Source organism: Ambystoma mexicanum, chromosome 7q (genome assembly GCF_040938575.1).
Source record: "Ambystoma mexicanum isolate Mex_15411 chromosome 7q, UKY_AmexF1_1, whole genome shotgun sequence".
Lineage (NCBI taxonomy): Eukaryota > Metazoa > Chordata > Amphibia > Caudata > Ambystomatidae > Ambystoma > Ambystoma mexicanum.
This window is the reverse complement of record NC_090941.1, coordinates 138,908,670-138,931,487: the sequence shown is the minus strand read 5'-3', so window position 1 is coordinate 138,931,487 and position 22,818 is coordinate 138,908,670. Positions and strand designations below refer to the sequence as shown.

The 22,818-nt window shown below is 44.6% G+C and overlaps 1 protein-coding gene across 2 annotated transcripts in view; it reads left to right on the top strand.

The window, feature by feature from the left end:
• The window catches only part of ABCC4 (ATP binding cassette subfamily C member 4 (PEL blood group)), a 2,280,107-nt gene that overhangs the window by 1,546,270 nt on the left and 711,019 nt on the right, over window positions 1-22,818 (top strand). For both annotated transcript variants that reach the window (XM_069639145.1, XM_069639144.1), the window contains exon 20: window positions 15,681-15,760. In XM_069639145.1, the coding sequence (XP_069495246.1) occupies window positions 15,681-15,760 (80 nt within the window). The remainder of the gene's footprint in view (window positions 1-15,680; window positions 15,761-22,818) is intronic.

Sequence of the window (22,818 nt, the reverse complement as noted above, 5' to 3'; positions counted from 1 at the left end):
TTATTCCTGTTTGTTGCTGTGTCTCTCGAGTTCGTTGCAATGGCGAATCCAACGAGGTATTCAGGGTTCAAACCCTGTGTGGATTGCAGGCGTCAGATGTCAGTATCCGACCCGCACACATATGCCTTTACCTCCTTGGGGAAGGCCATTCCACACAGGATTACGTGTTGTGCCAATCGATGCACCTGATGGTGCTTCGAGAGCATGAAGCAAAACTATTCACCTTCCCCAGCAAGGAGAAGGGTTATAAGTGGGACCCATTCGAGGTTGCCAGGGAAAAAAGAAGCAGCACTGCAAGAGTCAAGATCACCCTGTGGTTCTTCACGGCCATCACTCTTCGAAGAAGAGGAGCCACCACTTCAAGGCGAGCCGGGAGGATAGAGGCCCTGCCTGCACCTTTTCCTAACAAATCCTCTAACCCAGTGGAATGGAAGGCTTTCCGAATCAAGATGCTAGATATCTTTGCCACGGTACTGACGACACTGGCTCCTACACCAGTGGTTACAGCATTATCCGAGTTGTTGGGGGAGTTACCCACACAAACACATAATGCTTAATTTAGTAACATTTAATTGTAATTCACGCATGGCAAGGAGGCCCATCTAATGATAAACAAAGAACTGTAATGCATGCAGTGTTTAGGCCAGCAGAACCATGTCAGCAATGTATGTGATGTATAGGGCCCAACCATGACTCCAGGACTTGTGATTTTTGCCTCCAGATGAACATTCATTGAGAGGGAAGCCAAATATTTTGTAGCTGCTCACAGGGAAACGAGAACCCCGATCACCCCTTGTGAGACACTTCAGGTGCCATTTGCCCATATATTTAAAAAAAAGAGGTACAGTGACATTGAAAATGCGCATGCAGCCGTAAGAGGAAGAGTGTTTGAACTTCAAGAAAAAGAATAACAACCTTGAGTGCCACTCCGGTTAGCAGAAGGCTTCCTGTTCCCTACAGGAGCGGATGGTGTCTATCCAGTGTCGGACTGGGACAAGAAATGGGCCCGGACACCTAAAAAAAAAAAAAGCGACCCTCATCCGTGAATCATGTGAATTCACAACTTTACAGAAAATGCTACTTGTGGAGGGTTAATGGTGTTTTTTGCATGTAATGTTTTGTGTAAACACTTGAGAAAACGAGTGATAACATTCCTTTTCCATGGCTCAGCATTTGATAATGATTTGTTATTTAAATAGCGCATTTGCCAAAGCACTGTACATAGCACATTTTTACATACAATAATTCCCAACTGAAGTAGTTAGTACTCATTTATCATTTTTGATTAATGAAAGGCTGAGTTGGCCTTGCCAGGATTAGAAGCAGATCACGCATTGATCGCATCAGCGCCATCGAGCGCTGAACCTGCTGGTCTATATTACTGGAGTAAGCTAAGAGGAACAAGCAGTTCCTTCCTTCTTCCCTCCCATCATCCATCACTGCCTTATTCCTCCCTCCTTTGCTCTAGATTTTCTTCTTTCTATTTTATTTTGTTCCTTCCTTTTTTCTTGCTTCCCCTTCCATTCTCTCCCCTTTCTTTCATGGGCATCTTTCCTCTCCTCCTTTCCTTCCTCTCTCACATTGTTTCCTTCCAGTCTCCCTACTATCTTTCCTCTTAAAGCCCACCATGCTTCGACCCTCCTTGTTTTTGTCTCTTCTGCCAGTCCTCCTTATTTCTTTCCTTCCTCGTACTCTGTAATTCCTACCCCATTGTTATGTTGTAAAATAGCAGTTAAAGATAAATGATTGTGCCTGGGTCAACAGGGTAGGATGCACTTGAGTCGAGTGCAATGATGGGCTCTGCAGCATGCTTGAATCACAGCTGATACTAAAGGGCAGCTGCATCAACAAGCCCTTCATCGAGACAGCATGAGAGCGTGATAAATCCATGTTCAGAGAGAATGCATGAACCACACATCTGGGTCTGTCTAGGTATAGATCTCTCACAGGATTAAGGGCCAGGATTTACAATGCTTGTATGTGGTGTCTAGCCCTGCGGGTAAGGTGCCAGGAAAGGTTGATGTCCAAAAGCATGCAGTTTCAGCTACGACTTAACAATGCCACAATTCACCACAACGATGGTGCCACCACACATCTCATGCCGGTCGACAATCCCCAATCTAAAGCAAAGCCACACTACGGTTACCACCTTCCCAATTCTACAGTGTGAGAACCATCCCTCATTAAAACAGGGTAATGCACCTAAACTACTGAGGTGCGATTGCTGGCTTAAACATTTGAAAAACCTGTCCTCAGCGCACCATGTGGCGCTCATACCAGTATGTGATACAGCTTGCTGCAAAACTGGCACTAGTGATAACCTGGCTTTAGATCGCTATATTTAGACTTTAGTAAAGTGAGAACCTCTGACTTTCCACAACTTCCTGTTTTCTGTTCAAAACTTTGAGCAAACATGCCCTACACAAGAAAACACATATTCAAATGAAACATGGTGCAATAAACCTTATGCCGCTCAGGTCCGTCCCAGGCACACAAATGGCCCAAGAAAACGGGCCTTGATGCAACTTAAGAAAGGGTCTTTAATACAGCTACTGAATCTGAACCATACACAGCCTCTGAGAGGTCCCTTACTGAGTGGCCTGTAACAAAACTCCCAATGCACAGGGAAACACAGAGAAAACATGGTTTCATTATATCATTTTGTGTTTCAGTTGTGCAAGTGCACCGGCACAATAAAAGGTAGGATCTGTACATTCAACCATACACCCAATATATATTAAAGCAGGCTGTTTGGAATAAGGGCCAGCGTTTAGATGCCAGAGACAGTGACTAACGTTGGAATAAACAAAACTGAGCTTTTAAGAGAGAATAATGATCGTACGTCTCAGGTTATCAGCAGATGCAACCGTCTGCCAGCACAAATGTTCTTTTTATTTCACCCACCCTTGACCTGCAAAGGTAATGAGGAAGCAGTGTGCAAGGCATTCTAGGAAATACATTTTTAAAATTAAATTAGTTTTGCTGATTGCCTTAATCCCCATATTCTGGATATATACTACATTCTGAAATACAATCCTAGGGCTTGCAGAACACGACAGCGTTATGCAGCAAAGTTTGGAAGCAAGGTCAAACAGTAGGCTCCAAAGCCAACAGTTTGGATTAAGAGCGAAAGGACGACATTATGACAAATTATAGTGCACACTTTATACCTGATGCATAAGTCCAATTGACTGTGTCTTATAATTGTACACTGGAATTTAGGAAATTAGCTCTTAAAAGAAGCACTGTGCATTGGACACTCCTAGTCAATGGGCATGCACAAAATACACATACATGCAGCAATATTTATTACAGTTTAAGGGAAATTTCCATTTCTGTAAACTAAAATTATGAAGATTTGTCCTGGCCTGTAGCGGTTTGTCCATGTCGAATTTCAGATATTTTTTAGAAGATAAGGGCTTTCGCTCATGGGTTAAAAAGAGAAACATGGCGTGGATGCAGTTCGTTTTCAGTCTTAGAGAGCTTTGAGAGAGGCTCGATCATGACCTGAAAAGTGTGACCTACATACATACAATCTCACTGCATGAAGGAGCCAGCAGGTACAATAACATAGACGCCAGGCAGCCCAGGTCGAATTATAGAGCTTTCTGCACAGATTTATTGTGACACTGGAGCCACCTAAATACTGTATCGTCGCTGCTCCCTCCCAGGCCCACCCAATTTAAACCTTTCCAATTAACCGCTTCCCTGTGCTTTAACACTGACACACTGAGTAGCATCAAATGCCTTTACCAATGGGCAGCACTGAGTGTTTTCACCACAGAACACCATCACATTCAGATGCCTTTAACACAAAGCAGCACTGACAGGAGCGTAGCACCTTTGACAGCAGCGTAACCATCTCTTTCGCTGAGAAGCATCAAAGAGCAGCATTCATGTTTTATACATTAGGCTGCACATTTGGTAACTCTGTCCTGACTTTGCCACAGTAGATAACCACTTCAGAACCAGTCCCGCCTGATTCGCGAGCCCTCCCACCGAGTAGCACCCCAAAGATGTGAGGGCCTGTGCCCGGCCCAGGCTGGCTGAAAATGCATAGACAAGCGCAGACTGTCTCGGACTTGCGACCAGAAACTGATTGCCCACTAGCGAGCATCAGTGGGGCTGCCTCCAACAAACCAACTGAGCTGTACCATAAATGCCTTCTGCACAGACGAGCAACATGGACATCCAGGTCCCTGACACCCCCTGGGCCCACATTATGAGAAATCTGATTCAATTGAATACTTGGGGCCAGGCTTGATAGAATATGGAGGGTGGAGACAGGAAGATAAAGGTAAAAGGGGAATGGGAATTTGGAGCAGGCCGACGCTTCAATTAGTAGAAGGAAAGACTGCACAATGATACTATTTGCGAAAACTTCACATCAACCAGGATACCTGGGCCTGCATGCACCACTAGGACAGGACCTTTCACCTTTCCCTGCACCCGGTCTGTCCAGGGAAGCTCTTCCATGTGGGCTGAGATCACACTACTTTGAGCATGTTGTTCTGGCATTCATTGAAATTGGCAAACCTGCACGCGCACATTTATGTACACATAAACAAGTCATTTTAGGATTCAGCGTTCCCCTCTGCCATGGTGCAATTTTGCAAGGACTAGGACTACTTCAAAGCCCGGCCCTCCACCGCTGTTTACCCTACACTGAGCCAGGTGTTGCAAGCAATGACCCACGCAGACCACGACAGGGCTCGCTTCTGCACCAGCTCCGGATACAATGCCAGGAACAACATCGAGGAGTCATCTCATGCTCCCACCACCATATGCCGTGGATGGGAGGGATGCTGCTGCCTGCAACAGGTGTTTTATTTATTTATTTTATTTATTTATTTGGATTTGTAGAGCGCACATCTGCCCGGGGGCATCGTGGTGCTAAAAGAAGTCTTACTTGTTACAGGCATACATGGTGAATATACAGATACACAGCAGGGCATAGAAGCATATTTTCATACATTTGCTGTTATTTACATACCGTGGTGAAAATACAATAGGACATGTGAAGCAGGGTTAGTTGAACAGCGTGGTTTTGAGTAGTCTACGGAAGGCATGGTATGATTTTCCGTTCCTTAAGGCGGTGGGGAGTGCATTCCAGTTTTTGGGTGCTAGATGTTGAAAGCTGGACCCTCCGGCTTTTCTTCTTTTGAATGTGGGTACATAGGTCTGGTTAGTCAGGTGTGACCTGGTATGCCTCGTGGAAGTATTGAGGGTGATCCTTTCAGAAAGATAGGGTGGGGCATTGGCAGAGAGGCATCTGTGGGTGATGGCCATGGATTTGAATAATATGCGCTCTTTTATAGGTAACCAGTGTGCTTCTTTTCTGGCTTGGGAGATGTGCTCCTCTTTTGGAATGCTTAGGGCTGCTCTTAGAGCATTGTTTTGTGTGACTTGCATTTTATTAATGTTTTGTGCAGACGTGCCCAGGAAGAGGGCGTTGCAGTAGTCCAGTTTGGTACCTACTGTGGCTCTGGCTACATTCAGGCAGTTTTTCGAGGATAGGAAGGGTTTAACGGCGTTGATTATCTTAGTGGTAAGTGCAGCAGAAGAGGCTACGGCATTCACTTGCCGTGTCATAGAGAGAGTGGAGTCAAGATATACTCCTAGCGTTTTTACTGCAGTGGAGACTGTGATGGTGGAGTTATCAACGTTAAAGGATTTGTATAGAGGCGGGAGTTTTAGTGTTTCTTTGGTGCCAACTAGTAGGATCTCTGTTTTGTCCCCATTAAGGCAGAGGCCGTTGGCTGCCATCCAGGTTTGAATGGCTGTGTATATTTTAGTTAGTGCTGCGGGGTCTTGTTCCTATACCCCAGTAAGGGGGAGCAGGACTTGTGTGTCGTCAGCATAGTTGGTGTAAGCTATGTGGCGTTGGTCGAGGTCATTGAACAGTGGGAGGGTGAAAATGTTGTATAAGGTGGGTGCAGTGCAGGATCCTTGTGGGACGCCACAATGGATGGTGGTTGGGGTAGCGTTTGCAGATTCAGATAAGACTTTCGTAAGTCGACCCTCGAGGAAGGATTTGACCCAGGAGACGGCTTCAGGCGAGAAGTGAGCTTCATTTTTGAGTTGCGTGCCTAGAATGTCATGGTTGACCAGGTCGAAGGCAGCAGATAGGTCTAATAGTAGGAGGAGTGCCGGTTTGCCTTTGTCCATGATGTCATTAAGTTGGGTTTTAAGGTCTAATAGGACCGATTCGGTCCCATGGCCCGGGCGGAAGCCCGATTGCCTTTTGCCTAAAATGCGATTTTCTTCGAGGTTGTGCGGCATTTGTGAGTAGGTGACTTTGTCGAGGATCTTGAGCAGGAAGGGAACGGTTGCGATGGGTCTATAGTTGTTGGCGTTTTCTGGATCTAGAGTGGGTTTCTTGAGAAGAGGGCGCACCCAAGGTACTTTTAGGCTGGTTGGGACTGAGTTTGAGTTGAAGGATGCATTGATGAAGGATTTGAGGAATGGTGCTAGTGTTTCAATGCAGTCTTTGACTAGTTTGGCGGGGCAGGCGTCGCCTTTACAATTGGAGGGTTTGATTCTGTTGACGATATAGATTGCCTCTTTTTCTGAGACTTCTCTAAATTTAAGAGGTGTAATGTGACTTATCTTTTTGTTCTCAGTCACTGTTTCCTTATGGGATGCAGCTAAGATTTCCTGAGTGAGATTTTTGTGATGGTTTAGGATTTTAGCTTGGAAGAGTTCGATTTTTTTTTAGAAGGGCGGATTGTATGGTGTTCCAGGCTTGGTCCTTGACAATCTCTTGGGACTTAGTGGCTGGTGTGGAGAGGAGAGTTCCTTGAAGATGGCGGAGAGCTCTTTGGATTCTGAGGTGGCGTTGGAGATTCTATCATTATATGATGCAGATTTAGCTGCTATGATGCTTTTTTTGTATTGAGTGGCCAGTGATTTGTAGGACGATAATGAGGAAGCGCTGGGCGCTTTTTGCCATAAGTTTAGGGCTTTACGTTTTTTTGGTTCGTAGTTCTTTTAGTTTTGCTAAGAACCAAGTATTGGAGTGTTTGGAGTTTTGGGATTTTTTCTTTTGTAAGGGGGCGATGATGTCTTTGGCAGTGCTAATAGTTTTATAGATATCTGCCAGTGCAGCTGGGTCAGATGAGGCAGGGAGGTTGTTCGTGAGGGGGACTAGGTAGGGTGAGATGCTTTCTTTGTTTGTTTGAGAAAACCTGATCTTCATTCAAAAGACACTCATTTAGTCTGATTGGAAATGTGATTCTTGTTTTCATATTTGTTTTTGTCTGTGCACAAACATACCCTTGTGGTATGAGTTGCATGTGGTGTTAGTCATGCGGACACAATGATTGCATGGCCGTGACACACACTGACTAAGTGGCAGTGCTCTGGCCCTTTCTCGACTAACCTAGATAGTAACAATTAATAACAAACACTTCACTTGACTGTTCTCGTTCAGAGTGACTGCCTCTTCACTGACTCCCGACCCTGCTGGCCCATTCAATTTTATGTTTTTATTGCTTACTGTGTGTAACCCATGTCCACAAGAGACTTTCCATTGCAGTCATGGCTGGGCCAGGCAGCTCGAATAGGTCTCTCATCGTTGTCGGGTGTGCTTTGCTTGAGTCCTGTTCCCTCCTCTGTCATCAACACTTCCTTTCGAATATCTGCTGATTGTGCTGGATGTGGCTCCCAGCAACACACCAATGCGTATGCAGGGCCCACACGTCTTGAGCATGATTGGCTGCCACTGCCAGCCTGCTACATATCAACAGGCCCCCTGACTCTGGCCTGAAAAGGCGAGACTCGAGAGTCATCCCTGGGTCAGCCCCACCTTGCCCCCCACCCAAGGCAGGCAAAACCAAACTCGACATAGAGCCCAACCCCACGACAGGAATTGATGGTGTTCTCGGAGAGAATGTAAAGCTGCCTGCCTGGTGCCAAGCCAGTGGATGGCTGGGGCAATGGCAGCCTCACAACTCGTGCTATTGGTGCATCATCAAAGCAAAGTTAACACTCACTAAGTGTTAACTTGTCTTTGATGATGTTCTCAGACTGACACTGTGTGCATTCTAATCATAAATACATCCGTTTGGCGCTGTGCCGGGGAGCTGCTCCATGGATATTAATGTGGCTCATAAACCTGGCCCCAGAGTGGTTTATAAAATCGGCCCCAGGGCCACCCAGGGTCCATTTTGATTCTGCCGCTGGCAGAATGGCAGATAGGCCAGTCCACCCCTGTGTCTTATCCATTTCCAAGATACCTATTTCTACATCGTACATCAGACGCTGCAACAGGAAATTGCAGAGATTTCTTGTAGTGGATGAACATTATCAATTTGCAGTACTTCCTTTATGGTCCATTCCCAACTCACAGGGTCTTCACCATATTATTAGCAGCTGTCACAGCGCATCTCACTGTGTAAGGATTGTGCGTGGTCTTACCTCAAAGACTTGTATATCAAAGTAAATTAACTCCTGACAATAAAGGACCACTTAAAGTTCTCTTTGAAGTTCAGATAATCATCCATGCTCGCACTTCCTTTCCTTTGCATTGAGGGTACAGAACGTCTGTCACACTGACCTTTTACTTGTTTGCTCTAATTCCTTTAGTTACATGCCCTGTTTCTTGCAACCTTTCACCTCATTAACCCTACTGGTTCTGCAGGTAGATTGAAAGTGACGTTCCTCCAATGTTGCTTGTGTTCACTGGTGTCACTTTTGGAGTACTGATGGCCACAACTCTGCCGATTCTAATAAAATATTCTTTGACAATCTAAGTGGAACAGGGTCTTTCGATGAGAAGTGATTGCATATTCACCGGATGGAATAAAGAGGTATCCCTCCTCACTTTGATGGCCTTTCTTCCATCTATCACAAACTTACTGACTGTTCAAGTATCCTTTTTTCAGACCATTAGGTCATGGTAATAAATGCAGAGATGCTGCTTGTTAGTGTCCCATTTGATGGGAAAGACAATGCACAGGCGAACACTCTCTGAAGGCTGACCTTGTCCAACCCTGTGTCCATCAATCAACAACTAACAGCCATATTGTTCCTTTTAGGACCACTCAAACAGGTCTTTTAGTCTCTGGGAAAAACAAAAAAGTGAGGCAGAAAGTAGAGGAAGGTTTTCTTGCAGGGGTTGGGGCCATGCTTCTGTGAAAGACTGGGATTTTCATGTGCTGTGCTCTTTAGCTCCCTGCCTGCACATTCCATGCATAATCAGTAAACTCAAGTGCAGAGCAGATCTAATACTTATTCTCCTATACTTTTGGGAAGAGACCTTTGTATAATCCAGATGACCTGAGCTTTTGGCCCCATATGTATCTCCTTTTGTTGGAGGATCTACTGATGCAACAGAAAATTACTTTTCTTTCATCCCAGTTATTGCCTCCAGTATTTGAGACTAAAGGGATAAGGCTCTCTGAGGGACCCCTTGGGAAGGAAGTGATGAGAAATGTCTTATTCAGGTGGACAATGTGGTTTGAGTGCAGGGAAGGCCAAGACATTTTCATGTTTGGTTCCAAATATCCTGGAATTAGTTTTTTCGGCTAAGGATGGAGTCCATGTTGTAAAAGTACTTGGTGGGCATGTCAACCGTTTTTCTTTCGTTGGAGTAAGGTTTCCTATTTAGCATTCCCTTAATAGCTTTATTGCTGAAGGAGCTGCTGATTTGTTTACCACTAACCCTTTTTTTCAGGCCCAGTTGGACCTTCATCTAATACCGACTTTCTGGTGCGATTCATTTTGAGCCACTACATTCTTAGTCTCTAGATCTTTTAACTCTTCCGACTCCATGCCTGAAATGACATGTACTCGAATAGTCAAGGAGCTGCATGCTTTCTGTGTGGATCCTCTTTTTTTTTTTTTTTTTTGTTCTATCTTGACCGAGTTTTGTTGTTCAGTCGTAGTCTGCACCAGACGCCTTTATAAGTTGGTGAACATACATACACCAGACGGTTTCAAGTGTCTTCTGAAGCATCCACTTAACCCCCTCTGAACACATTTGAAAAGTATTACTGGCTCGATTCTGATGCAAGATCGGAAACACAATTTGGTTGTGGCATTCTCTAGCAATTTCTATCTTGATTGTTTCCATTGCTCTCCTCATGCCACCCTCCCCTGTGGTATACTGTTGTAAATTCATTATAGACTAGTGTAAGAGCCTGTGTACATGGGCCAAAGTGCAGGTTTTCATTGACACAGTAGGGCCACAACATATCCCATGGCAACACCTCCCTCCAGCAGTGACAACTGGCAAAGCCATATTAATTGGCATTGTCTCTATGTATCCTAAGGCAACAGCTCCCTCTAGCGGTGACAACAAGCAAAGCTATGAGCATTTGTCTCTACTGTGCGTGATTGCATCGGTAAAACATACAGGGACAGACATACATCTGGACTTTTATTATATTGTTAGATGAGGCTCATGCAGCAGATAGTATCCACTAGGAGAACATGGGCATTGCTGCTTCAATGTAGTTTTTTCAGATGGATACCGTCTTCCTGCAGTTTACCTATAGCTCCTCTCTCCTCACTTCCTGGGGATTAGGGATATTTTTAAATCTGCACTTGGCGAAATTGTTCCTGGCCTCTGCAATGTGGAAATAAAGTAGGAACTGAAATGAACAGTGCACCCCTCACTTTTGTGGGCTTAAAGCAACAAATTCTAGGGATGGCAACCTTGGTGTTCTGCTCCTGTTGTATGTAGCTCTGGTGCTCCCTGGAACCATTCAGCAAAGTGTAAAAGAAAACTCCATGTCCAGAATGGTGCCTGTGGAGGTTTCTGGAATACTCTTCAGGAAGGCGGAGTATCCACCCGAAAAAAGATAATCAAGGCAAGAAACTTGGTCATTTATTTAGCTGGGTGGTTCGTGCCTGCAATTTGTCCTGTGGGCACTTCAGAGTGTTCCTCCACCAGAAGGAATTGTGATAGTGGGAGCGAGGCTATAAGGATAATGTTTCTTAATGATAATCGCGCGGGGATTGAAGCAACTTTTAAGCAACATGTGAGAGAACCACCCAAACCTGTTGGCTTTGGGTGCTGAAAAAGGATGTGACAAAGATTATGGCTATTAAAACTGAGATGGTCGCAGTCCTCAAGCTCAACTGAGGTAGCAAATGACTTGCAGCGTCAGAGGTGGAGGGTAGTGGGGGTCTAGCACTGTTATTGAAGTTATGTTTGGGCACATAGAAGAGTGGGTGCTGTGCGCATGTGTGGTGAAAAGCCAGGCCAAATAAAGTCCAGAAGTATGTTACTCTGAAACTAAATATCCATTTTTATTAAGATTTGTAGGGTGACTTGTGCAGAACAGGATTGCTTTAAGGCACCACCATTTTCAGTAAGCAGTGTAGTCAACCTCTGTAATGGCTATATAGAGCCTGTCTGTGATTTTCTTCTAAATCATCGTCTTTGTCCTAGGACTGCATGAAACACAAATATGTCTGTTTTCCCTAAAAGTGGAATTGCTAGTATCATATAATTAAAAAGCTATAGGTGTCTAATTGTACTTTTGTTGTTCGCCGTATTGGATCCATACAACTAGCATTGTTACTGTTACTCAGAATTAAGATGGTCTTTGTGCTTTTCGCGATCACCTTTCACTTATTCTAGCCTAATAGTATGTTTCCAAATAAGTACTATGTGCTCAAAGCATACAATTATAGTCTAGCATTCAAATGTCGTCTGGTGTCCCGAAACTCTAGTAGGTAATCTCCTCCCATTGTTTAACTGTTGTTTTTGAAGCAAAAATGAGCGCCAGGAGACGCTTCTTACATCATTGTCCATGTTCCTCGTCACAGTCTTTATGAAATGAGTGTCTGGTCCAACACAGCCACCGCCCGCCACCCATTAAGGAACTAAATGTCTCTTTTATGTTTTTCTTCTATCAGTTCTTATAATTCTTTTTTTTCCGTATCAAGCAGAAGTCATATAGTGCAGTGCCTGTAGTGACCAAATGTAAGAGACGTCAGAGAGTTCGGGAATAATAATAGTAATGGCGTGACTCCATTGATTTAGTGGTGGGGAAAGTGATACATGGGTTATCTGGGAAATCCATACCTATATTCCTGATGAAATGGGGTAAGCCCAGGCATAGACAGACATGAACTGGGGAGGTAAATGTGGATTGGAAGGAACTCTGGTCAGAATACACGTTCCAGGCAAATCAAAGTGAATGCAGATATAAATAGTGGACTCCAGAAATATTTAACATGACAAATTATTAGAAATCAGAACAACCTTTAGTGAGGTTTGCTCAAAACAGCACAAGATCAGAGATAACGCTGGAACAGACTGTGCAGGTTGGCGTTATATTTAAAGCAGTACATTGGTTTTCACATGTATTTCACAGTGCAAGGTCTATTTGCAGCACAAAAGGAAAACTCAAGGTTTTTCCATTATAGCAGCTTTAATGCACAAGATTGTCAACCTGTTTCCTATCTGTTACTATGATACATGTATTACTTGAAACTAAGAGTTTCTTTTCAGACAGTTTACCTGCTTTATTTTTTAAAACACACATCTCTTGGGTCTGCTTTTCTGCATGTTTCAGCAGAGCTCTTTTTCAGTGCTTTGAACCAGCCAGAAGCTAAACTAGCTGGCTTCAAGAGTTTTTATAAATAGTTCACCACAGTGAATGGGCTGGGACTACAAAATACTGGCAAACGTATAGTGCCTTTGAACTTAAGCTGCCTTTAGTAGGGTTAAACTATGTTATTTCATCAAAATGGCCCTTTATGCACAACTTGCAGGACTCCTGCACTAGCCTCCCACCATCCAAAACCACTGAGCGTCAGTCGACTCACAAGAGTAGTAATAAGTTTTGAGTCCAGGAAGCCTTAATAGCTGGCTAAAGGTGTTTGTGGCATATTTACATTTAAGAGGGTCGCACAAGGCTTGAATACAGGATGGATAGTACAAAACCTCACGGGAGATGTCTAAAACACTCTGAACAGTAGAAACGGGGCATACATACATACATTCAGTGGCAAAAGGGATTGACCACTAGCTATGGATAGAGGTACTAAATCTCACAAATACATCACACAATGGAAGCCAATGGAAAAGTGAGCTCAGTGCCACATTTTAATGGCCGAGGTTACTTTACCATGGCTGATCAAAGCACATAACTTCAAAGCATAGGCAACTGCACATGACAGAAAGGGGAACTGCAAGCATATACCAGGCATGTCAGCTGACATTCAGCAGAATCTGCCCAGGTACTGGGACATAAGTATATTTTATTGTAAAATGAGAGCAGCTTGCACATGTGGCTGGGGTGCTCACATGAAGTGCAGCAACCACCACATCTGATGTGGTCCCACCAATGGCAGGGTGAAGAACAGCAAGGCAGCACACAGGATGAATCAGAGTGTGTCTGTAGAACATACCTCCAGAAGTATGGAGGTTAGGCCTCAGGCAAGAAGACAGGCCTCAGCCAAGTCTAACAGCAGAGCACATGCTGGCAGAGTCTCTCCAGAAGGACCCATGGGTAAAATGAAAACACACCCAAGCCCAGTGACTTTAGATAAAATAGCCAAAGGTACAGTCCAAGTGGATGTGGTGGCAGGGGGCCACCGGGCCAGTACTACTTACTAAAGAGGGGTTGCAACTTCAGTTCTACACATAACAATTTGCACATAAAGAGCCAACTAAATAACACACATTACAGCAACAATTATAATACTAAAATGACACAAAGTGAACAATTAATAAAATCACACAATTCTATCTGAGTACATAAAATTAAATAAATAAATTGAGGTTCCAGAAAGTGTCTGACTGATGTGTTGAAGGTGCTTATTCAGCACCAGACAGGGGGGGACGCACCTACCAACTACGGGAGTAAAGAAGATGCACGGTGTGGGTGGCTACATGGGGAACAACACAGATACTCTGAACCACAGACATACTGTATAAAGGACTTCACTGGGAATAGTAGGGGGTAATGATACATTGGATGTAAACTTGCTCCAACACATTGCTCTATGATTAGCTAAAGGAGGAGATGGGCAAAATTAGCACAATCAGAAATACGCATAGACGGCAATCCCTCGGACGGGCTGGATCTGGGAACTATTCAATTTAATACACATGACCACAATGACAGGAATGTGCAAAGGGGGGAGGAGGCTCAATTAACTCGTCATATGGGAATGAAGACAGCTAGAACTGGGTGATGTAATTGCAAGGCGCTCAGTCAAATAAGCCACCCTGCACGGTAGCGGAGAGGGTGCTCCGTTAGTGTGCCGGTCACATGACCGCTGATGCCCATTGGCAGGTGTCAGTGGAAACGGAACACTGGGCGAAATGGCATCTCTGGGAGGACCAATCGGACAGTAATTTCCTAAGCTGTGACGAGGTGACCAGCCCTCAAAATATCTACCACAGAGCCCATGAAGGTCATTATCTAACACATATCGTGTGAATGTCCCCTTTCCCACCAGTTGCAGGGTGTCTTGTGTCCTGTTCTCAATGGTGCTGACCAATGGCAGTGTATTAAGTTCCGGCGGTCAGCACAAATGTTGCTTTGTTAATATCAAGATGTTCCCGGGGTGGGTTGTGAATAAAATGTGGTACCACATCGGGAGGTGAAGTGATGGGAAACTATTGAACTGTTTGCTCTAATGACGCTTTCACTAATTAATGTAACTATCGAGGAAGAGGAGGAGATTGCAAACCAATCAAATCCCTGGGAAGCACAGAAAAAACGAATCCTCCAACTTGCAAGTGTTTCCCCTGATTTCAGACTATTGTATTTCTTGTTATAAAGCTGCTGTTCATAGTCCATTCAATTGGCAGCCTCTCAATCAGAGCTAATTCACTGTTCTGTTTGATTTGTGCTCACCCAGCTGTAATAAACGGCATTGCTTCTTGCCCAGTGTGTGCTCCATGTTTTGAGTCCATGATTTTTATTATGCACTAATTAGTAGACCCATGCCTACACTGACATCCTATAGTTAGTCGCAGGTGGGCTGTCTCTTTCGCAGGGAAGGAGGTCTGCAACCTTCCTTCATTATGGGGTTAGAGGGAGCGGAAAAAGCAATGTTACATTTTCCAACTAGCACAATCTTAGAGGTCTGTTAAACAGGATCTGCGGGAAGGGCTGGGAAGCAGAGCTGGAGCACTGGAAAATTCCAGCCCATTGAAGTTAATGCAGTTTATAGAACAGGATGAGGGTCCAGAGGAGCTGATGGCTGTCCATAGTAATCTGTGCAACTTTAAAGGGAATTTTACATATGTTTTCCGTTCAACCCTAAGCAGTCGTATAGTACATATTTGCTTGGTTATTGCTGTTCAAAGAGTTCACCCCTACCTGGGACAGGCCTTGTCCATCTACACGGTACACAGTGCGAAAGGGCAAATGCCCAACGATCCACCTGTGCAGCCTCTGGGGGCCCACAGACAACTGCCCCAGGTACTAGGTATACGCCTTAGTAATGCCGTCTATTTGGGGGGTGTTATACGAGCCACACCAAAAGGAGAGGCTGGAGGGAAGCTAGGTAGATCTTTGACGAAGAATGTTATGGATTGGAGTAATGAAGATTTTTGGTAAACAATCAGGGCATTTCAATTTCGACTTTAATGCATACTTTATCCATTTACTACTAATGATGGTTTTATCCTCCCCTATTTTCGAATAAAGATAATGTATATATTTAAATCGCAGTAAACTTTTAAAACCTTTCTATTTTAAAAACAGGAAGAATCCTGAACCGCTTTTCCAAAGATATTGGCCACCTGGATGACTTGCTGCCGTTCACGTTTTTGGATGTCATACAGGTACATTTAGTTTTTCTTTACCCAACCTCGATGAGTGATACCATTCAGTTTGGTATACTATTAAATATATTTGAAAAAACTTGAAAGACGTTATGTAAACTAGCCTTTTGATTTTTAAATGCAGATGTGGTCCTAGTTTTAAATACAAGTGAAAGTTGGTTTGAGCCATAAATGATGGTGTAGAATCGGCGGCACAGCACGTGTAATCAATCGTGTCAGAGTTTTGTGATGGCAGTAGCTAAATGCTTTGCTGAGTTGTTGATGGTTTGCCTCCCGGAAATCTGGCAAGCAGCCTGCTGTGTTATGAAATGCTCCCACTGTACAGACACAGCCAGTTTGCATGCAACGATTGAAGGATGAGCTTAATTATGTGTGTGCTACTACAAGAAACCACGTGTTTACCCCACCTTGCCAGATCAAAAGAAAGACGGGCGTGGCTGTTTGGAATGAAATAAAAGATTAGTAATGAGAGGCTGAACATAGTTCCCTTTCAATATGAAGAAATGAAATAACCAATGTGATAGACATGTATGCAGGGCACAGAGATTATTATAGTGCTGAAAGATGAAGAAAATACTTATATATAACAAACGAGGGATGTGCAGCTTCGGGCCTCCAGGTTACATAGGCCATAGCAATGAACACACAACGTTCCTGTCAAACAACTGTATTTGTTGGTCATTGTCTTTGCTCTGTGGAGTGTATCTTTAGAGTATGTTCCTGAATATGGTATAACCAGAAGATTACTAGCCAAAGATCATAAAAGGTGAGGGCTAAAATTAGTTGTTGTGCAGTATATGTAGGTTTCTTGTATCTTCATGCTGTGAAGCGGCCAAATTAAAGTGCTGTAAGGGAAGAGGAGAAAGGAGGGACAATGAGGTTGAAAGATAAAGAGGGCTGACAGTGGAAAGTGACAGGGACAGTGAAGAAGAGTTTAGAGATCTTGGTGAGAAGGGGATTAGGACAGACAGGTACCAGGCATGTCTTCACCTTACAGATTCTGCAGGCCATCCCTGTTCCCCTTTTCTCTTCCTGACGTGCATATATCTGGGCAGGCCTCTAAATGTGTACTCGCCACTGCCCATTAGTGTGCGATAAAGGACTATTTATGAGTAAGAAATTGTGTTCTGTGTGCATGTGGAAAATTGAGGAAGTGAGTTAATTTTTATGCCTGGCAAATAACTTGCAACCTGAAATTTTGCCCCTGCCTGGGCGGCCAGATCTAAAATTAGTGAATGGGAGCTAGAGCTGGGGTTAAGGCCAGGTGCACCACCTTTATTTCCCTAGGTAGACCAGCTTTGATGGAGGTCACCCTTCCTTCCCAGCATGCTATTGAGATTGACCATAGCACTGTCCTGGCCTCGGGCCCGCAAGCCTGGCCTTCAGATCCTCCTTTGGACCCATTGAACAGAAGGTTGTGCTTGGCAACGGCTGTAGTCTAGTTTAGGAGCATTTGAGACACATGTAGGATGCAGGGTGTCGAACTGTACTTGCTTCGCTAAAGGTTACACCCCTGGTGTGCAAGGAGGCAAAACAAAGTTTAATTTGGTTATCAACTGTATAATACAGTATTAAATAACATGAAATGTTCTTCTAATGTATTGTCTTGAAGTATTTTATTACTATTTGGTTGATAATAAGCTCTGTATCCAGCGCAGTGTGTCAGAGACAATTGTTCACTGGCAAAACAAAGGGAGCCTGCCACTTGTAACTGGAGGACAGGACCACACAGTACGTAGTGGGAGATGTGGAGCTGCCTTGCTTAAACATTCAACAAACATACTTATATACACATCAATAGTAATTCCTAAGGATATTTCTTTTGAAAGGTCCACCAAGCATTTTACAGGAATTTTCCATCTAATAATTGCCATTTTCCAGGTGTGACAATCCGAAATAACCCCCTAGTCAAGCAAGTCCCTGGAAGTCCCGCTTGGCTTCGGTACTCTGTTCCGGACTGCTTGTCAATTTCATTTGGATTATAAAGAACTGCTTCAGCTACTGCTCCAACTACATTGCCCACAAGGCTGTGTGTAACCCCATACTGTGGGAGTGTTTATTTAAACTTGCACGCGCGTGCACGTGCACCCAAGCAAGTCCCCTGAAAGTCCCGCTTGGCCGCGGTACTCTGTTCCGGACTGCCCATCAATTTCATTTGGATTATAAAGAACTGCTTCAGCTACCGCTCCAACTGCAACTACATTGCCCACAAGGTGATCAACATTGGGATAGACTTTAAAGTAGCACTAAGGTGCTAAACACCTTATCTTACATATCTTTTCTCTTTGTTTAGGCTGTGTGTAACGCCATACTGTGGGAGTGTTTATTTAAACTTGCATGCGTGCGCACCTCACGCGCGCACCCAAGCAAGTCCCTGAAAGTCAGGCTTGGCCGCGGTGCAGTATGCTATTTGCCCAATACCATTTTAAATTGCAATACTAGTCTCCGACTATTCATATCATTGCCTCGAATTGTTTGTGGGCTGTTTAGAGTGAAAATTAAAGCGAGTGTGCCGGTGCATTGTCTGTATGAGAAAGTAAGTTGTGTAAATCTAACTGCCTATTTTCCCATCGCCGGCGTAGGGGCGGGTGGTACACTGGTGAATGAATAAAACAGTTTCATGTTACACAATTTGTATACTTTAAAAACAAACATGCCTGAATCTTCAGGGCTGCTTCTAAATACACCCATAAATGGCAATAAAAAGGCTCCATCCATTTCTCCTACATCAAGAAAATCTATTACCCTCAACCCAGTCCTAAGAACGCCCTTGACAAATAGAGACATTCGGACCTTTTGTGCCAAAAGGAAAGAGTGCATGGCGGATGGCAGTCTCAACAGGTTGTGGCGCCTGCAAGTTTGAACTCTGCGGCTTCTGCCGAGAATAAGCCTTTCAAAGGCACGACTGTGATTTCGGCCATTGTGTCAGACTCAACTATTCTTACATTAGCTCAAACGCCCAAAAAATATGTAAATACTAGCAAATCAATGTCTCCTGTGCCTGAAATTAACGAAAATGTCACCTGTATCATTGGATATTTCTATCCATGCTAGCATAGACAAATTAAATAAGACATCTTGCTCGATAGCTACAGATTATGGCGTGCCAGTCTCTATGGACAGCACTATTCATTCAATTACTGAATCCCTTCTACAACCTACTCCCAGGTGCCGTTTACAAATCAATAACTCTAATAATCCAACGGCCAATCTTGCTCTTCATTGAAATTACCTTGGCTGCTGTTAACACAACTGTTGCAAGCCTATTTAAATTATTTGAGAGTTTGGATACTAAAATCACACAGCAATCCAGTCAGATAGGACAAATAACTTACCTGTTGATGTTAAAAAATTAGCGAATGTTGCTAATTTAAGAAATAATGTGCATGCAGCGTCACTTGTGTTGTAAAATGCTGCTAATCTTATCTCTGCTCCTTCTGTACTGCCTTTGTTTAAGAATATCATATGTCCAGTGGAACAAACTGCTCCCAAAGTCATTAACCTAAATGACTCATGGATCAGTTTAGCTAGGAGTGCGATAAAACCACACCCCAATGTTCGTGGGGACGCCTCTGAGACATCATGCCGGCAATTGATTCCTAGACCACGAATAAAACAAATTACAACTAAATAAAGAGTGCCCCCCCCGGAGGGCGATCAGACCATCTCAGCCAGATAAAATAATGCCCTTAACAATCTCTTCCGCACAATTGGCAATACATTCAACAGGACCTGTTCAGGCTCCTGTTGTAATTTTGGCAAACCCTTCTATAACCAATGAACCATCGAAGGTGGGCTTGCATAAACCAATTGGTGACGGCTCCCAACATAAACCTTCGCCCTTGAATTATCAGCCCCTTACTGAGATAGTGAATCTCATCGAACCCTCATTAGTTGAAGCACATAGCATGACGGAAAGGCGTGTGATTTGCGCGTCAGAATCTGAGATAAGTTCTGAATCGAATTCGAATTCAGAACAAATTAAGAGAAAAGAGTCTAAGGAGCATGGCACCTTACAGGAGCGAGTGACGTCAATTAGAGCTGCACTTGATGCGCTTCTACTGCACCGTGTCACACAAGCAATGGTGGCTGAACCCCTCTGTTCTATGTTAGGAAAGCCAGCTTCTCAGTCAATGAGTCACAATCATCCATCAATCAAAGAACCATTGGATGGTGCTTTGTCATACAAACAGACAAATGATTGGTCTCACTTGAATAGTGAATCTAATTGTCACGACCCTCGCCCAAAACCCCCTCTGGAAAACCCATTGGCCAGGTGGAGTCAGGACTAGGGCCTCTAGAGCCTGGCATCCTCTTCCAAAACCCTCTTGGGGCCACTTCTGGCGCCTATAGCGCCAGGCTCAGACACCATGAAAAACATGTGCTTGGGAACTACTTAATGTGTTGTCAGCCAACATGGAGGCATCCACATAGCTTGGTTCCTCGGAACCAAGCTATGCGGTCTAGTGTTTTGGGTGTGGTAGCCTAGGGACTACTTTACCTGGACTATTTTGTTGGGGCTATTTAAAACACACCCGAGCAAGACAACACGCTTCGCGTTACTTTGCAGCTTGCAACGTGACGCTCTCCATGTCCAGCTATTCCCTCGAACCTCGGAGAAGCAGAACCTGCAAGGAGACAAAAGGAACATCATATCATTAGCAGCAGCATCTTACCTGCAGTCTTCATCTTTGGCCACTCGCAGCTACTGAAAACAGCTTCCTCGAATCTGCACGCCTCCCGGACAGAACGACCTGAAAGAGGAAGATAGAGGCAACATTAAAGAAAGCAGTAGAGACATTTGCAAATTACGAACTGCTCAAAAGGCTTACCTGGCTGGTCGCCTCTCGGCTGGCACCACTCCGGACATTCCACTCGCGCTGAAGAAAACTGCGACCTACAAGGAAGGAAAAACACAGGTTAGCAAAGGCAAGACTTTGCAGCGCTGCGCATAGCGCTTACTTACCACATCATAGCGCTCTTAACGTGCCATCATTTACCAGCGGGGCTCAACCAAGCCAGTTTGCTGCGCTGAAGCTCTGCATACCTAAGGGAGAAAAAAGAGACATTTTAAACAAAGAAAGGCATGCAGGATAGCAACAAAACTAAAGAACAGCAATAAGACCTACCTGAACAATATCAAACGGGCCGGCGTCAGTGAAGTAACTGGACCGCACACGCCCATGAAAGACAACGCGCCCCTGCAAAAGAAGGCAGGACGGAGAGCACGCCTAACTCTACCACAAGGCAGAATCTTCCCCGCAGACCACATCAGAGCAAAGCTGAGAAGCATACCAGCGAGTAACCCGGCTGGGTGGCGTCCCTGTGGATACCAGGTGAGCGTAACAGAACGCGAAGCCTAACATAACAAATCCACCTGGGCACCATGGAGACATCAGAAATGGACCAATTGGCCCAATTACTAGGAGAGCTTCGTGCTGAGGTTCATTCTGCCCGACAAGAGACGAAGCCCTCCAGAGAGACCTAATAGTGACCAAAGAATGCACTGAAGAGATTAGCAGGCAATACTTGCAATCACAGGCAGGACGGACGCCTCTACCTGGAAGCAATCCAACGATGCAAAACCACGCCATACCATTCACTACCTCCACTCCGGTACATATCACGTTACCTGGAACAGTTCCCCTGGCACCACCAGAAAGGTTCTCAGGCGACTCACGGAAGTATGCGGCATTCATCAATCAGTGTCGCCTTCATTTTCTTTGTAGGCCTGGAGCATTTCCAAACAACCAAACTCGGGTAGCTTTTGTCTTATCATACCATGAGTGATAGTGCAGCATATTGGTTGGTGCCGTTGGTAACCCATGACGATCCTCTATTACATGACTTTGGCGGGTTCCAGAGAGAAATGGAAAAACGTTTTGCTCGCCATACCCAGGAGCAAGCAGTAGACAATGAACTCTTGTCCCTCCGACAGGGGAATCAGGACTTGTTAACGTACATTGCTACCTTCAAAAGACTGGTTGCCGAAGCTAGGTGGCTAGAAAACAAAAGAACCACATTATTCCATCGAGGCTTACGAGGCGAATAAAAGGACGTCTTAACCCAGGTGGTTGATCCACCCAGAGACTGTGCTGAATTCATAAATCTGGTCGTGCAGCTAGACCACCGGTTGCAGGACCGAAAAGCAGACCGGTCTAAGACTGACCATCGGACCGCGTATGTTCGACCAAGGGAAAACACACCACGTGTACCTGAAAATGCTGTAGAACCCATGCAGATTGGAGGGATATGGCCTCCATTAACAAAACCAGAGTGGGACAAAAGAAGACAACAACAACTTTGTTTGTATTGTGGGAAACCAGGACATTTCCTGAAGGGCTGTCTAGTAAAACCCCCAAGAACAACAGTCAGGGCCACAGAGAAGGATGAAGCTAAGGAAACGGAAAACTACCAAGCTCGACAAACGTAGAGGTCAGTTTGTTGAGTGAGAAGAAAGAGTTGCTGACCTCGCACTTTGCAATACCAGTGATCTTAATTAACCACCAACAGTCGTCAAGAATGCATGCCGTTGAAGCATACATTGATAGCGGAGCAGTTGGAAATTTTATTGATCAAGAACTGGCAGCAGAGATGGGGCTTCCTTTGTGTTCTAAGCCAACTATGGACAAGGTAACCACCGTGGATGGGACAGAAATCGCTTCCAGGCCAGTAACCCAGTGCACAGCCAGGGTAACCTTGCTGTGCCAGGACGGACATCAGGAGTCTATTTCATTTGACTCATCAGGGCACCTCAGTTCAGGCTAATACTAGGGATGCCATGGTTGGTTGCTCACAACCCTTTGATAGACTGGCAGGCACGAAAATTAACCGTCCACCGGTGACTGCTTCCCTGCCTGCTATTACCAAGAGGAGAAACCCGACGTCTGTATCCCCATGACTCCCAGAGCGACAGTATCAACCCTGGGAGCAACTAATACCTTGCCAAGTGAATACCATGATTTTCAGGATGTTTTCCGAAAGGACCAAACCAATACAATGCCGCCGCACAGGCCCTATGACTGTCAGATCGACCTGTTCCTGGTGCACAAATCCCT